Here is an 18,055-nt window from a genome sequence, read left to right as displayed (position 1 = left end):
CTCCCAATATATACACTGGTGCCACGTCCTAGTTTTGACTGCTCAAAAGAAACAGGAATAAAACAAATGGACTTTATAAGCACAAAGACTAGATACACGTATTAATAAAATCAGTATTACTTTATTTGGCATTACGTCACATATAGACCATAGTATTATAAAACTTATTTAGTAATATCCCCGCAATGAATGTCCCAGAGCCCACCATGTAAATAAGGAGCACAACCAGTGATGAGCCATGGAAAAGACCACCAGGATGATCCTATGGGGGGATGAGGGACATTCTGGGGCTGGAGAGTTTGCCTGACATGTTTCGCGACAGCAGTCACTTCCTCAAGGGCTATTTATATATCTAAAAGAGATACATAGACTTAGATAAGAAAACAAAAAATCATACAAAAATGATACAAAGCTCATAAAGCATGTAATACACTTACATAAAATCTCATTATGCATCAGACAGTCATGAGCCCTCCAGTCAGTGAGAGCAGGCCTCCTCTGAGTACCCAATGGGGCAGAAACCATCCAGGGGGCAAAATATGGGAGCGCAAAAAAGGGTAAGGCAGGCCAGCACCCAAAAGTACCTCAAAAAGCTGAATTACACATACGAAGGAATAGTAGGGAGCCGAAAAGAACCTAAATAAAAAAAAATATATATATAGAGATTCAAAATATCATCCTACATAAAATGGTATTAATTAAGGTATACAGTATAAGGATAGTTATTTACCTTCCCACAGCGCTGTTATATATAGGGTGATCCCTTGCATCAAGGAGATTAGTGATGGTAATCATCAGCTAACCTACAATCCTTAACAAGGAGGAGGCTTGTGTTCAAATAAAAAATGCCAGACTTCTGCAGTGTTGAAAAATGATACAGCTATCTAAAAGGAGTATATTACTGTTAGGTTAGTATGCAGAACTTGTCTAACAGCCCATCTCCAATTACATGCAGGCTACATAGCAAATACCGATTAGGGTAGTATGAACAATCCTTAATCACAATGTTGTGGTTGTAAAGACATCCAGAGCTGAACCATAGAAGGTATACAAAAAGTATAGCCAAATCCCATGGTAGACCACCTCCTAGCAGAAAAAGAGGTGGGGGGAGGGGGGAGAAGATAGACCATATGATATATATATATATATATTTATATATATATATACTGTATATATATATATATATATATCATATTGCTTATCACTGATTTGTCACAAAGCTACATATATATCCATCGATGGCAGGTGTCTTACCTGGAAATAGGTACAACAGCACTAGATCACAGAGAGCTGATGGCAAAAATGTCTTACAGAGCAGATGCCCTAATAGGAATGGCAGAGATCGAGTGCCAGTCTGTGGCCTAAAAAGCACCCCGGCACAGCGCGCCCATGGCAGAACGTGCGATGACACCGCGCCTGGCCGTCAGGGATGCACGAGCACGACACACCCACGCATGCACCGCAAGGCACTGCGGGTGGATACCACATGCGCACACAGGGGAAGGATCGTCTAAAACCGCCTATGCAGCGCCCTAGGGATTGGGCAGGAAATCCCGTGGCCACCCGGCCGCACACAAGTCTCTAAAGGAACAGGCTCTCACCCACAAGAGGCCCAAGGGTGCAATCGCAGGTCCAACTCACAGGGGCTAAGAGGGGCCACAAGAGCATGGTGCACAAATAAAGAAAACAAACATTAAGAAAAAAAATATATAAGAAGATTTTTTCAAACATAAAGGAATACCAAAATAGCACAAAATAAATCAACATATACAGGACATAGGTTACAGCCTGGTTAAAGTTACAGCAATATAGTAAAGTTGATGAGCATCTACCAGAAAACGGGGGGTTGTTCACTGAAAGGATAATTATTGGGAACAAAAATGAGGGATTGAGATATTAGTAATGTTGATATTCCTAAACCCAATCCATAAAGGAGCCACACGGGCAAGGGGTTGCACAACAACCAGTACCTCTGGTTCCCTAATCTTTATAGGAATGGTTTATATGATATTATCTCATTAAGGCCTGGTGGATGTACTGCATTAAGCCGTTCAATCCACATAGTTTCTTTGCATAATATCTTCTGATCCCAGTTCCCTCCACGTGGGTCTTTAGTTACTACTTCTCATATAGTAAACTTGGCCTGAGTGGTATCAAATTTATGATATATTCCCAAATGGCGGCTGATAGGGGTAAGTATTTTAGCATTCGAGGAATAATAGATGTGATCATGTATTCTCTGATTAAACTGGCGTATAGTCTTGCAAACATAATAAGTTCCACACAGGGGCGGACTGACAACGTATGGGGCCCACGGGCAATAGGGGATCATGGGGCCCCTGTATCCTTGCCCAAACTTAAAAAAGCCTATGAAAAAGGTACCAGGGGCATCTCATGGGGCCCCCTACTAACCCCGGGCCCTCGGGAAGATTCCAAATGGTTAGTCCGCCCCTGGTTCCACATGTACATAACATGAGGTAGACCACTCCTCTGGTTTTACAATTAGCATGAAATCTGGGAAGAAACGATTCCCCATTGGGTAGGTGGAAAGACGTTCCCATCCACACCCAAGGGCAATAATTACACTTCCCACAAACAGTAATTCCCCTAAGGAGTATGGACCCTTAGTTCCTGGTGTGTAATAGCTAGACGTCACTGTGTCCCTGATGGATAAGGCTTTATGGAATATTATTTCTGGGTAACTTTGAATATATTTATGCAAAATAGGATCTTCCCAAAGAAGATGCCACTGGTGTTGTAATATACTACGCAATTGTGGATGTTGTACCGAATTGCGGATGTTGTACCTTTAAAGCTAGATTTACTAAGCCGTTATACCTCCCAAAGGCTTTGTATGTCAGTTCAGTCGGTCCTATGCTGCCTGGTTTAAGAACCATCAGCAACACATTGGGGCTGATTTACTAAAACTGTAGAGTGGAAAATCTGGTGCAGCTGTGGTAGCCAATCAGCTTCTAACTTCAGCTTGTTCAAGTAAGCTTTGACAAAAAAAACTGGAAGCTGATTGGTTTCAATGCAGAGCTGCACCAGATTTTGCAATCTTCACTTTTAGTAAATCAATCCCATTCATAGATTTTCAGTGTGAGAAAGAACAGTAAAAAACACAACCACTGTTTGTACCACTGTAAAGTAGAAAGCACATTATACTTATATATATATATATATATATATATATATATATATATATATATAGTATATAAATACTGTGTATATGGAGTACCATATACATGTACAATTAAAACACATTAACATAATGTATGTCACTTTAAGGTGGTTTTGAACCTCCAACATGAACAACGCATATCCTTCTATATTGTGTTCTTGTCTAAATCCAGAACACTAAGTGTAATTTTTCTTTGCTGCCTCCTTCCTTCTCTATCTGATTGAGTCACTTCTGACATGTTTTCCTGACACCTGACAGAAAAAAGGTGACAGGGGAGGGAGCTACAGCACACATTCTATGATTGACAGCCCTAGCTCTGTTCCTGTGTTCTGTGTGAAGGGGGGTATGCCCCTTCTGCCCAGTCAGCTCTCACTAAGCTCTGTAGCATGTAACTTCAGCTCCCTGGCCCCTGTTTTCAGAAAACCCAGGCAAGTTTTATACATTCTGCACTTTAAATGGCTTTAGGGAAGAGAGGGTGGCAGATAAACATAGACAACTCATATAGAAGGATTTTCTTCATCTTTGTGTATCCCCTGAGGCCAGTCACTGCACTGATATACTGTTTACAGTTGCTTTAACCAATTTTTGTGTGTACCTTAAAATCCCAATATTGGCAAGTTTGTTTTTTTAATTTTTTGCGCTACAATCACTTGGGTCTTTTGGAAAAATATTGTTGCAACTTTATTGTCCAAAAGAAGCCAGATTCAATCTAGCTGTTGCAGAATGTTAGTACTTGATTGATTTCCAAAAGCAATAACAATACTTTTCATTTCCTCTAATATTCATACAGATCTTAAATCCGAAATGTATATGGCACATCTGTTTAGCAAAATGTAACTTACTGTTTTCCATAGTGATGGACCTGATTCCCTGTCTAGAGAGTTAGGCTTGGAAGGAGTAAAACCAAAATCTCAAGATCGGATGAAAATGAAATGGGAGAGTCTGCACCAAGAGCTCAGCACCAAAGAGAAGCTAATTCACAGTGCTTTACAGCAGGAGCAAGAACAGCCGGTGATTAAATTATAGTTATGTCACACAGAACAGTGTATGGAGCTTGTTGTTTGCAGTATACAGTAAACCCTTATGATGTGTAATTGTAATTATTATTTGTATGTATCTTTGTAACCAGATATTCAGCAAAACAAACAGAATTATACCCGGGGTGCCTTTTTACAAAGGAGACAAGCAAGTACAAGACAAATCATCTGTTGTAAATATTTTGGATGGATTAAATCAAGCGCTGCAAGATGTATCATCTCAGGTACTTTTTTAATATTACTTCCACGTTATGTAAGGGCATCCAACTGGTAGTAGCTCTGCTGCAGCTCTGCATTGAAACCAATCAGCTTCCAGGCTTTATCGTCAAAGCCATACAAAGCAGTGTGCATGCAGTGAAACACACACACAGCCCACAGTAGTAAAACAGCACACAGTTAACCCTTTGATCGCCCCACATGTTAACCCATTCCTGCCCAGTGCCATTAGTACAGTGTCAGTGCTTTTTATTAGCACTGATCACTGTATTGGTGTCACTGGGGATGTCAGTGACACCAAGTCAGTTCCCCTCAGTTCAGAATGCCCGCCGCAGTGCCGCTATAAGTTGGTGATCACTGCCATTACTAATAAAAAAAAAAAAAAATTAAAGTATATATACCGCCATTTATAAACACTATAACTTTCACGTAAACCAATTAATTTACACGTATTGGAATTTTTTATAGCAAAGACATGTAGCAGAATACATTTTGGGCTACATTTATGATGAAATTTGATTTTAAAATTTTTTTTACTGGACATGTTTAATACCAAAAAGTCAAAAATATATACCGTATTTGCCGGCGTATAAGACGACTTTTTGACCCTTGAAAATCTTCTCAAAAGTCGGGGGTCGTCTTATACGCCGGTACACATGTTAGGGGGGCTGCGGCATTAAGTACAGGGGTTTGCAGGGGCTGATGTCTCTTACCTGGATCCAGTCCCACGACGATCCGGTCCAGGAAGCGCGGCGTCTCCTTCAGTTCGGCCACTGGATGTTCGTGCGGCTGCTCGGCTCCGCCTCCTCACCGGTGATTGGCCGCCAGAACTGTAGCTCAGGAAAGGCACACAGGCGGCCAATGACCGGCGAGGGGGCGGAGCCGAGCGGCCCCGCGAAAATTGAGTGCCGGAGCAGCAGGTAAGTGTTCTGTGTAGAGGTGCTGCTGTAACCACATATGCTGGCTGCAGCAGCACCATACGAGAACAGGGTCAGCAAGTCTCAGTGGGAGGAATAGTGCCCCATCATTGGTGTCACTGATACCAATGATGGGGCACTATTCCTCCCACTGATACCAACGATGGGGCACCATTCCTTCCACTGACACCAACGATGGGGCACTATTCCCCCCCCCACTGACACCAACGATGGGGCACTATTCCCCCCCCCCACTGACACCAACGATGGGGCACTATTCCACCCCCCACTGACACCAATGATGGGGCACTATTCCACCCCTCACTGACACCAATGATGGGACACCATTCCTCCCACTGACACCAATGATGGGGCACTATTCCTGCCACTGATACCAATGATGGGGCACCATTCCTGCCACTGATACCAATGATGGGGCACCTATTCCCCCCACTGATACCAATGATGGGGCACTATTCCTCCCACTGATACCAATGATGGGGCACTATTCCTCCCACTGATACCAATGATGGGGCACTATTCCTCCCACTGACACCAATGATGGGGCACTATTCCTCCCACTGACACCAATGATGGGGCACTATTCCTCCCACTGACATCAATGATGGGGCACTATTCCTCCCACTGGTGTGCACTGGAAGAGGGGTAGTCTTATACGGCGAGTATAGCCCAAACACTACATTTTAGCAGGAAAAGTAGGGGGGTCGTCTTATACGCCCAGTCGTCTTATACGCCGGCAAATACGGTATATATATTTTCAAAAAAATTTTTTTGTTTATAGTGCAAATAATAAAAAATGCACAGGCGATCAAATACCACAGAAAGAAAGCTCTATTTGTGGTAAAAAAGGATGCAAATTTCATTTGGGTGCAGCGTTGCATGACCGTGCAATTGTCAGTTAAAGTAAAGCAGTGCCGTATCACAAAAAATGGCCTGATCAGGAAGGGGGGTAACTCCTCAGGAGGGCAAGTGGTTAATTAGCAGAATGAACAGTATGTTGATTGGTAGTTCTTAAGCGTTACTACTCTTTGTAGATTGCTGTAGATTGCTGTAGATTGCTGCTTTGTAGATAGCTTTAGTAAATCCATAAATCCATTGTGTCATGCCCTTTTCCATACTTTATTTTTTCTTATGTAAACAAAATGGAGTGGAAAGTATGGGCATAGACCCCCCCCCCCACCCCCCGGTTGCATCTAAAGAAGCCCAGCACTATTTTATAACATGCAAATTATATAACTGTAAGTCAGGGGAACGTCCAGTCTGAAATCCACTGGATGAAAATGTTAGTGTTTACATCCAAAAAAGATTACATTTGCTCAATTTTCTGATGTGATAATCTTTCCTGTCTTCTTGTTACCTACCATTTTTTAGGCAACAAAACTTAAGGCTAGGTTCACACCTATGCAGTTTGCATTTGATCAGTTTCTGCAGTGCTTTTTAGGTGCGTTTTGCATTTTGTGTTTTTTTTTCCAACTTGTTGCTGGGCAGATTAAAACGCAAAATGTGTAAAAAATGCTTCAATAATGCACAACATGCTCCTCTGCCACATCTCCATTGAAGTCTATAGAACCAAAAATGCAATGTCTTGAGTTAAAAAAAAGGCCCTGACCCTTTCCAGAAAACGCACCAGGTGAAAACACGGATATGTAAACTTGTCCCATAGAAAATCATGTTAAATTGACTGCTGTGCATTTCTGAAAAACGCAATGGAAAATGCTTAGGTGTGAACCTAGACTAAAACCTTACTAGAGCCATGTTGTTTTTTTTTAATTTTGGAAGAGCGTTAGTTTTCATAAGAGTTACCTTTTTTTTTTTCTTTTAATAGTATTACTTGCATGTGTATCTGGTTAACAGAAAGACTGAAGGCCCTTACTATTTTTATCTGTTCCTATCTCTGTCTCTTATCACCACATGCAAAATTTTCCTTCACTTCCTGCAGTAGTGACATCCAACAAAAGAAGTGGGGATTGTGGGTGTCACTTGGACAGGAAAGCAAAGAAGACGGTAAAAAAAGAGACATAATCAGTTCTACCTCTTCTCCATCCCACTACAAACGTGTTTTTGTTTTGTTCGAGAGATTTGTCATCATTCCCCATCTTGATTTTCTGCCCCTGAATATAAGAGGAAATGTCTTAATGAGGGGACATATGACAATAAAAACCTGACAGGGTCTGTAACCCTTACTAGCTACATCTCAAATATAAATATTTAAGGTGGTGTGTGTCTTTTTATATTATTATTTTTTTTCTCTGTATGTTCCCATTAAGGACTAAAGCTGTCCATACAGTGCTAGAACCTTAAACGATTCAGAGCACTTTGCCAATAATATAACAGTGGGTGCCTCTTCCGGATCGACAAAAGTCGATTACTTAAAGTAGATGGGCTAAAAATTGTCAACTGAATGGCACCTGTAGTCAGTCAGCTGTCAGAAAACAATAACCCAGCAGGTGTAGTTCGGCCATCCTTATTCTTTGTGTGGATGGAGGAATCTGTCAGATTTCTTTTGTTCCACTTGCAGTCAGGATGTATGACCAGCTTCAGTGCTTATCAATTAGCATTAGCTAGTATCGTTATGTTATCTTTTTTTTAACTTACATGTGGTCCTGCCATTTTATCAATTAGACCTGGTTCACTGTGAATGTGACTTTGAAATCACGCTACTTCACTTGAAGTATCGTGATTTCAAAGTTGCAGATCAGTGCAATTTGTATCTCCAGTTTCACTGTGGCTTGCAACTTCATATAACAGAAGTCAAAGCAAGTCGCAATGAAATCGGAAAAAAATAGTGCATGAACTATTTTTTAAATTGCGCTACTTCAATTCACACCGATTAAGACAGTGCCATAGAAATACTTCAGGTGCGATTTGTAACTCTTATGTCACACCTGAAATTGCACCGGTGTGAACCAGGGCTTACACTGAAAAAGTGATTGAAATGTTTTATTTTTTAATTAATGAATATTGTTTTTGCTGTAGTGAAAACTACATCTGAAAAATGTATTATTGTTGGATATATCTTATTTTAAGTTTCCACATATAGTATGTGAAATGTTTATACAATTTGAAACATATTTTTATCTTCATATTATTTTTTTCTTTCAAATAATAGACTTGCTGAGACTTATACATATATTATGGCTTATACATATATTAGGGCGGCACAGTGGCTTAGTGGTTAGCACGTCTGCCTTGCAGTAAATGGGTCATGGGTTTGATTCCCAACCATGGCGCCTCCTGCATGGAGTTTGCATGTTCTCCCTGTGCCTGCATGGGTTTTCTCTGGGTGCTCCGGTTTCCCGCCACACTCCAAAGACTTGCTGGTAGGTTAATTGGATCCTGTCTAAATTAGCCCTAATATGTGTATGTATGAATGTGAGTTAGGGACCTTAGATTGTACACCCCTTGAGGGTTAGGGACTGATGAGAATGTTCAATATATATGTGTTAAGCGCTGCGTAAATTGACGGTGCTATATAAGTACCTGAAATAAATAAATATTATACAGTAATGTATAAAAGTAAATGTTACACTTTACTTTTCCTAATCTAAACTGCCCCTATTAACCTTTGACCTTATATAGACTACAGTTGGAGAAAAAAAGATCCTTCCATTAGAGAAAAAACTCTATGATGCTGTCTCAGCTACTTCTACTTGGTTGGATGATGTGGAGGAACGACTTTTTGTACAAACTGCCCTTCAACCAGAAGAGACAGAATCCTGTCTTTACCACCAAGAGGTATGTTGTATTCACTGGCTTGTGACTTAATAGCTAGCAAAAATGAAGAGGCATCCCACTTTAAAACTACTTTGCTGCTACTTTTGTCTAATTCCTTTATCCTTAATTATTGTTGTCTTTTTTTAATACAATATTGTTTTTGTCAACATGACATAATTTACTGTGACCAGGGATTATCACAGTGTGCCATAGTGATAGCTGAAAAAGTTTTCAATATTCTGACTTTGGTCTTGCTGTGGGGCTTAAGCCGGACACAGATGGTTCGAATCTTGGCCAGTTCAGCTGGGACCGGCCAAGATTTAAACCATGTTTGGGCAGGTTAAATGTGCTCAAGTTGATCGATTGATCAACTTGGGTACAACCAGCCTTTTCGACTTTTCATGTGATTATTGCCATAGGCTATTATAACTGCTAGCAATAATCAGTGGGGTTGATTTACTAGGACTGGAGAGTAGAAATTCTGGTGCAACTGTACATGGTAACCAATCAGCTTCTAAGTTCAGCTTGCTTAATTGAGCCTTGTCAAAAAAAAAAAAAAACCTGAAATCTGATTGGTTTCTATCAGATTCCAGGTTTTCCAGATTTACCACTCCAGTTATAGTAAATAAACTCCACTATGTTCTCCCAGCAGGGACGGCTCCCCCTTCCCATTGGCTCCACAGGAGGGACTCCCCCATCAACACTGACTATGTTGATGGGTGAATTGAGTGATTTTCTTTCCTGCAACCAGTGGCTACAGGAAAGAAAATTGCTCCATCTATGGCCGGCTTAAGAGGACCATCACTGAGCATTTGTTACTGGTAAAACTCAGCTCTTGAAATACATATACTGTATGGGAGCTGCTTTACTTGAAAAATTATTTTTATTTCTAATAATTATTTACATCTAATCCTGAGATTTACCCAGCTTTGTCTCACAGCACAGCCCTGACTGGCAAGGCAGGAGACCTGATTTTGTACCACAGTAATGTGATGATTACAGGTTTATACCCTCCCCTAGCCTGTAACCAGACAGGAGGAGCAGCAGACTGATGAGCTTGTTTCTTTGTCACTCAGTTCTTTGGATCTATCAGCATGTTTTCTTGTTAGCTTAGAAGGACTGTAGCACAACTGAATGGCTCCATGTGCGGCTTTTTCTTCTCTCACTGTGAGCTACGCTGTACATGAACTGCAAGAGGCTGATATCAGGTCAAATTCAAGTACTTACGCTGCATGCATTAAAAGTTATTTATTTAATGCTGTTTTAGTAAATATGAAACTGCATTCATTTGTGTCTTTCATTTGGTCTTCAGGCCAACTTTAAGGCCCCTTTCACACGAGTAGTCCAGTCGGGTCCATCTGTCTGTTTTCCGGGCAGACACTATAAGCCCCTCCATTCTCCTCTATGGTCATATGGGTGTAAACGGACTTGTTTACACCCAGCTACTTCTGATCCAGCAAAAAACGGAAGGAGATCCGTTTTCTTCTGTTTGGCCGGATCAGATCAGAGGGCAGTCGAGTATAAATGGACAGCTGGTCCGTTTACATTAGACTGCCCTTAGAGCAGAGTGGGCTGTGTCTGTTACTGCTGTGTATAGGCGGAGCGGACACAGACCTGTCATTTGCCCACTCCACTCAGCTCAGCAGGGGATCAGCAAACAGATCCCCTGCTGAACAAAATGTGAAAGGGGCCTAAGACTCAGTTTACACTTGCCGCAGCCTTTGCCACCCTTCTGAAAGGGGTGCACATGACTGTGAAACAGCCACATTCAATTGAATGGGTCAAGTTCAGTGGCAGTGCTGCCCATGAAACAGGACAAGGGAGATAAACTGTGGCTATGAAGCAAAGCAGCACGGTGGCCGTATGTTTACAAACCCATCTGGCTGCCTTTGCAGTTTAAGTGGGGTGGTCAGGGGCAATACAAATGCATCTCAACTTTCTGTTTTTACTCACAGACTTTGGCTAAAGACATTAAAGAAATGAGTGAAGAGATGGACAAGAACAAAAAACTCTTTTTACAAGCCTTCACAAGTACCGGAGACCACCAGGAAATCATAGAGGACACGTTGTATTGTCTTCTGGGAAGACTGAACTCTTTGGAATCTGTTGTAAACCACAGATGTAATCAGATGAAAGAGAGGTTACAAGATCTTCTGACCTTTCAGGTATGATGATCATATGAGATCCTTACATTGCATACACAATCTTGACATTACCTGGATACTATGAGGTTTATTTATTCAAGGTAAATATGTTGTTCAATTTGCAGGGGAAGTTGCACATTGCAAGGGAATCTTTCCCAGACAGTAGTGAATGTGGTGAACATGTACTTTGCAAAGAATAGCCTATCACAGGGAAGGAAAATAAAAAACAACTTGCTTGCACAAGATTGAATGATGGAAGTCAGCTTCATCTTATTCACTAAGTTATGGGGAAAATTTACTTGCTAAGTGCAGCTTCACTTGCAAAGTAAACAGTCCATTTGCCTTTAGTAAATCAACTCCTGTGAATCATTTACATACTGTATGTAAGAACTACAGTTCAAATTATATTCTTTATTCTGCTGGCTACAATCAGCTAGCTGTGGGTTTTAAATTTATTGGGGGTCAATTTATTATTGGTTCACTATAAATGGCCATTCAGCATAAATAACAATAAAGAAAGCTTGTAAGCTTACGTTAGCCAAAAATGACACCCAGCTTAACAATACATGCTGAACAGTGTGTATTTGGTTAAATATAAATACTCTATATTCTACATACATTTTAATACATATTGGTGACAGCAGCTTAGTATACAACAACAGTTTTATTTTTGATATGTTTTTAATTAAGTATCAAAAATTGAGCAATTCTATAATGGTATGTGTGTTAGTTAAAGTAGTATGAATCCCCCTTTCAAAAAAAAAATTATATTACAGCGTAGAACTCCTTAGATTTGGTGACTGCATTATCAGCTCTATTATCAGCTTGCGATCCAGCTAGTAAGTTTGTTATTTTTCAGTAGACCAAGCTGTTTTGCAAAAATTTCAGAAGGTTGAAACAAACCACTTAACATTGGCAGGGTGCCTACAGTGGTCTGTTGGTGTAACTCTTTAAAACTATTAGCTGGCGTTTGGTTTTAGTTTGTTAGTCCATCTAAACCTGCTTAAGAATCAAACACTACCTTCTCCCAAGACCTACAATGCTGCAGTCCAAAGGTTGCTGCTTTATTCATAGTGTAGACACCCAAAGATAAGAAGCATGGTACTGGCCAGATCACTAGATGAAATCAAGAAAAAAAAACTTAAAAGGAAAACTAATGCAGCTATCATATTTAAGGATTGGATAGCTGCAGTATATTATATGCTTGTTTTGGGGTTTTAGATCATTTTAACACTGTAACTTCAAGCAGCTTAAACACGGTTTGCACTTGTTATCAGCCTTATTCACAGTAGAAGGGGCGGACTGACAACTCATGGGGCCCCTGGGCAATAGGGGATCATGGGGCCCCTGTGTCCTTGCCCAAACTCAAAAAAGCCTATGCAAAAGGTACCAGGGGCATCTCATGGGTCCCCATACTGACCCCGGGCCCTCGGGCAGTGCCCGAGTTTCCAAATGGTCAGTCCGCCCCTGCACAGTAGTTACTAAGGTGTTGGCTCTTATTCACGGGTAACCATATTGGGTCTCACATTTAAGTCAGATCTGTATGTTGATTAGTTAAAATCAAATTATTTTTCGCCATGCCCCAACACTCCAAATCCACCATCCTCTTCTTATGTGCATTAAAAAGTGACCTCAGATCAGCATTGTGTATTTTTCTTTCCTAGTTCCTTTCAGAGCTAAGCAACATTGACTCCTTTGACTGTAATGGGTTGTCTGAAGAGCCGTATATCAGTCGATGTACAAATCCACCAATATTTTTCTCATAATTAGTATACATCACGGTCTATCACATATATACACCTTTGATCTCTGATCATACCACCTAAATCATCCAAAATTTTCTCCTAATAATATGCAACATGTATTATCTACATATATGTAAAACATGCCTTAAGTTTGTGCTCCATGCAAAAATTTTGAAAGTGCGATATTTGAGTTTTTATGTAAAATGTAATTTGTATACATGTTTTGTTCTAACAGAACGATTTGAAGATGCTGTTTACTTCCTTGGCTGATAATAAATACATCATACTGCACAAACTGGCAGAAGCTGCAGAGCGACCGGCGAAAGAACAGATGCAGGTAATTACTGTATATGGCCATTATGCCATATTTGATGACAAGCCATGATCATACCTTAACTTATCATTATAGCAATGTCAAGATATATGCTATAAAGATACTCACCTCACCTCTGACCAGAAAACTGTCACAGATGTCATGAGACTTGTCCAAAGGTTAAAGGCATAGCATTGCTTTTATTACCTTGGTATACACCTGGAAATATGCCACATATTCTCATACAGGTCATTGTAAACAAACTAATTTTCATGTAAACCATCCAGACATGTTAATACTTTTTTCATATATCTGTAATACACACAGCATCATTACTTGTCTTTAGCTACCTGTGGACCTGTCATCAAAATAAGTGCCTTGCCAATTCTTTTAGAGTAGGAGTCCAGTCAAATCTAAACTTAAACCTGCTCCCACCCCCATTTTAAGCTCTATACTGACTACCCCGTAGAGCAGGGGTGTCAAACTGGCAGCCCTCCAGCTGTTGCGAAACTACAAGTCCCATCATGCCTCTGCCTTTGGGAGTCATGCTTGTAACTGTCAATCTTGCAATGCCTCATGGGACTTGTAGTTTGGCAACAGGTGGAGGGCCGCCAGTTTGACACCCGTGCCGTAGAGCAAAAGATGTGCATACTTACCTATTCTTAGGGCGCCCTTGTGTAGTCATGTGATTGACTCCCATCGCCGACTTCAGGGTAGAGGAGACACAGCCAAAATTGGATGCCACATAGTAAGTCTTTTGTAGCCATTGTCGGTGATCTATCGTCTTCACTGAATCAAGTCACTGGGGACATCACGTGACTGGACCAGAATGCCCAGGAAAGAGGTAAGTATACACATCTTTACTCTATGGGGTAGTTAGTATAGGACTTAGAATGTGGGTGGGAGCAGGTTTAAGTTTACATAGGATTTAACTGGACTTCTACTTTAAGCTAATACCTGGAATTTGACACAAAATGGTAAAAAAAAGAGCAATATAGTTTATAATGTAACAGGTTGTAGAAACATACTGTATATGATTTCAATAACAGACTGACTTGGCAACTTACACATTTATGGCTGCCAGGTGGAAAGAGTAACCATGATAAAACTTATGAAGATATTTATCTGTCTTCACCCCTCAGCAGGTGTTTTCAGTAGTAGGCCACAGCCAACAGGAAAGGGCCCAAAGAAACCCAGAGATGCCTTAAGAGAAGCAGAGTAAATATGGAATTAAAAAGGTTGTTTTCACTCACCATAATAAGAAATAACCCTAAGTGGATTGGACAGCACCAATGAATGTTCAGGACAGAAAATATAAAATGAAGTAAATTGTTATCCACACCACACCCAGATCTTGCTACAGGGCTTCCAAATTGACAGGAAAAACACTGTGGGTGATATAATTCACTAGCTTCTTCTTAAAATGTAAGTGTGTTTTTGGTGGAGAGTATGGCACTTTAATTGACCCAGTGTTATTAAAGCGGAGCTCCACCCAATAGCGGAAGTTCTGCTTTAAGTCTTTGTCCCCCACTCCCCATTAAGGATTGGCACATTTGGGGAGGAGGGGGGGAGCGGGTACCCAAATTTGACAGGTACCCACTCCCACATCTGCTGCGATCGCCTAAGGCGATTGGAAGCAGAAGTTGTCCTCCGCCCCTCTCTCTCTCTAGTCTTATGGGACGTGTGACAGGTCCCAGAAGACTACGGGGCCATTTGCAAAGTGCAGCGCTTCTCGCTCATGCACAGTGGGCACCCGGATGTGAATCTGCAAGCTGTCACAGCCAGGTACCCACACTGAAGATGCCAGTGCCAGAAGAGAAGATGGCTGGTGAAACCAGCGGTGGTGAGGAAACCGCTAGACCAAGGAACAGGTAAGTGGCTGTATTATAAAAGTCAGCAGCTACAGTTTTTGTAGCTGCTGGCTTTTTTTTTTTTTTTCAAGTGGAACTCTGCTTTAATAAGCTTTTGAAAGAGAGAAATAGCAATCCATACCTGCAAGTTCAACTTACTTTCCCAACCAAACCCCTAGATACACAAAGTCGACTAGTTATCTCCGCATATACGCCAATACTATTTCTGCATGACTGTACTGGAAGCTTGCTTTATGAACTCAGTAGGTTTAGGGAGATTGTTTTACTGATCCACCGTTGAGCCTGTAGAAGAAACTGTGGTTTGCATATAATGTCTGTCTGCCTGCACTTATTTAGTTTTGGTCAGAGTCTTATGAATGAGGTTAGCCAAAGCTAATCTGATTTTGTACCATACTTTGCTTTCACCCCTATTACATCTTTCCATCTGTCTTGAAATCCTTTTTCTTCTGAATTTCCTATTTTCAGGGATTCTCCCCTTTTGTTGAATCTACAGGAACCCTGTACCAGATGGGTCACATTCCAAGATACCGCTAACTTTACTTAGCGGAATGTTGTGAAACCTTTTGTTACCTTTTTGTGTTTCTGTATCATTATTCCATTACTGCTCATCCACTGTAAATCTACTTCTCTGCTTTGCCATTCTGTCCTCCTTGTTCTTTTGCTAACTTCAAATAACTGTAGCTTGACAATAAATTAAGCAAGGTGCTCACTACAAGATGTACCAAGTTAAAAAGCATAGTGTTTGTGATATGACTCCTGGCATTTTATAAAGCTGTGGATTTTATTACAGAAGATCTGTAAATAAAGTTTTGTTCATGTAATTTTTCAATAAATGTATAAGAATAAAATGTACCTGTCTTTTTTCCAAAGTGTCATTTTATAAAGGCAAAACATAACTGACACCAGGGATGGGTTTATTATATTGGTGCATAAATAGAAGTACAGATGGCAGAGGAAAATATAATGTCTCAGAGCAGATTAACTGTCCGTTTGTTATTACATAACTGCAATGTACAGAAGATGGTGTCACATTGGTTTAGTTTTATAAAAAAAATTTACAAACAGGTATAATGTACTTTAATTTATGGTATAGCAGGTATCCATCAGCAGTCTAAATTTACCAAGCATTGCATAGGTATCTTGAATAATCAAAATTAAATGTGTAATTATCCTACTCATACTATCTGTCCAAAATCAGCATGATATCATGATTTATAATTTATCTGTACTGAGATCAAAAGAAGAAAGTGAATCGTATATCCTATCAGAAGATACCAAATGTGATTATCTGTTTTGCATCCATTGCCAGTGCACTTTTAAGACTTCCTGCAAATCAGGGTTGAGCAAACTCAAATGCTAAACTCTTCCCCACCACCCACCAGGGGCTTCATAGTAGAGATTCTACTAATGGACACATTCCTCCTCTTCCAAGCTGGCTAAAAAGAACGACAAGATGATGGTGCCTATACCAACTCCCCCCCCCCCGCCCTCTTTTGTGTACTAGTGTAGCATGACATCAATAGATAATTGCATGACACTTGGATAAACATACCATCTAGTCCATAGGTGGCTTCAATTGTAAGATGGAAAAAAAAAAAAAAGCTTTTTTCAAGTCCCTTTATTTATCCAATAGGCCATGAGCCATAAATTCCAAGAACCAGATAAAAAAAAAAACAATAGAAATATTCCAGCATTTTCTTTAGAAGTCACAAAAATTACATTTTGTGTTCCAGTTTTTCAGTAAAACATTTATCTTGCATTTTAGGTGTTTCCAAGAACTACATTTTGTCCACAGCCAGATAGAACTTAGTTGTTAAATGGAAATAAAAACAGCAATCTTACAGTTTGCTCTGGACATGTAACCCACATTTATATTATCCAAACAAAAATGTCTAAGACTTTATACACAAGTATGTTTTTCATGCATTGCAGTCTGCTATGTTTTAGATATTCAGGACCATAACTATGTGTAATAAGGTCCTGTAGCAAAACCTTTAAGAACTTTTCAACTTCTCCATCCACTAAGAGCCTTTTCACAAGAGACAACTCATCAGAGATAGAATCACTAAGAAACGACTTATCGGTTTTAATGGAGTCATTCCCTACTTAGTTGGACCAGCGAGATGCCTCTCCCTCCGTAGCAAGGTAGATTCAGCAGCAACGCAAACCAGTGAGGAAGCGATTCCATACAGACAAGTTGAAGCCTGTTCTGCATGATTCTGTTGCTAGCAATGTGACGTCCCCATCCTTTATATATAGTTATTTTATACAGATTTATTTGCCAAATCCTATTGCTAACTGCATAAATAACTATGTAGCTAGAAAATGTTAGGCCCCCTTTCTTTCAAGTCCACATAGCAGGTACATGCTCTGCTTGGGACAAAATTATTACCTTGGTACTATTCATCCCTGTGGAAGATGTGTTTTGCATAGGTGAGAATGTTGTTTAATTACTGCTTTTCTTTATATCAAAGCACTGGTAGACTAAGGCAGCCCATACATGTTTCATTTTTTGTTCGTTCAGCCAGTGAGTTGAACAAAAAAAAATGACCAAATTCCCCCATTCATATATTTTCAACTGAGATATTGTATTCTGACAGCATGGCAACTTCCCCTCCATCAGAATACACTGATCAGCTATAGCTGGTGGCACTGATCGATCAGGAAAAACCCAACAGGCTGGTTGTACAGAAGTTGATCAGTAGATTGACTTTTGTACAACCAGCCTGCCCATACATGGATCGAAATTTGGACAGTTCCTGCTGATTGTCCGAATTTTGATCCATGTAAGGCCAGCTTAAGTCAATAGCTTGTATGAAAAAGGTAGACTGTTTTAAAATTTTGAGCATTATAAACACTTGTTTTACCAATGTAGATGGGATAACTAGAATGTGAC

The 18,055-nt window shown here is 40.3% G+C and overlaps 1 protein-coding gene across 5 annotated transcripts in view; it reads left to right on the top strand.

Annotated features, from left to right (window-relative positions):
* The window catches only part of SYNE1 (spectrin repeat containing nuclear envelope protein 1), a 662,466-nt gene that overhangs the window by 521,354 nt on the left and 123,057 nt on the right, over window positions 1-18,055 (top strand). For all 5 annotated transcript variants that reach the window (XM_089694288.1, XM_089694287.1, XM_089694289.1 and 2 more), the window contains exons 99-103: window positions 4,036-4,192; window positions 4,311-4,442; window positions 8,952-9,107; window positions 11,042-11,251; window positions 13,211-13,312. In XM_089694288.1, the coding sequence (XP_089550414.1) occupies window positions 4,036-4,192; window positions 4,311-4,442; window positions 8,952-9,107; window positions 11,042-11,251; window positions 13,211-13,312 (757 nt within the window). The remainder of the gene's footprint in view (window positions 1-4,035; window positions 4,193-4,310; window positions 4,443-8,951; window positions 9,108-11,041; window positions 11,252-13,210; window positions 13,313-18,055) is intronic.

Source organism: Staurois parvus, unplaced genomic scaffold, assembly GCF_062004578.1.
Source record: "Staurois parvus isolate SC_StPar_1 unplaced genomic scaffold, SC_StPar_1.0 ptg000657l, whole genome shotgun sequence".
Classification (NCBI taxonomy): Eukaryota; Metazoa; Chordata; class Amphibia; order Anura; family Ranidae; genus Staurois; species Staurois parvus.
Note: the sequence above shows the minus strand (reverse complement) of the source record. Positions and strands in the feature narration are given on the sequence as shown.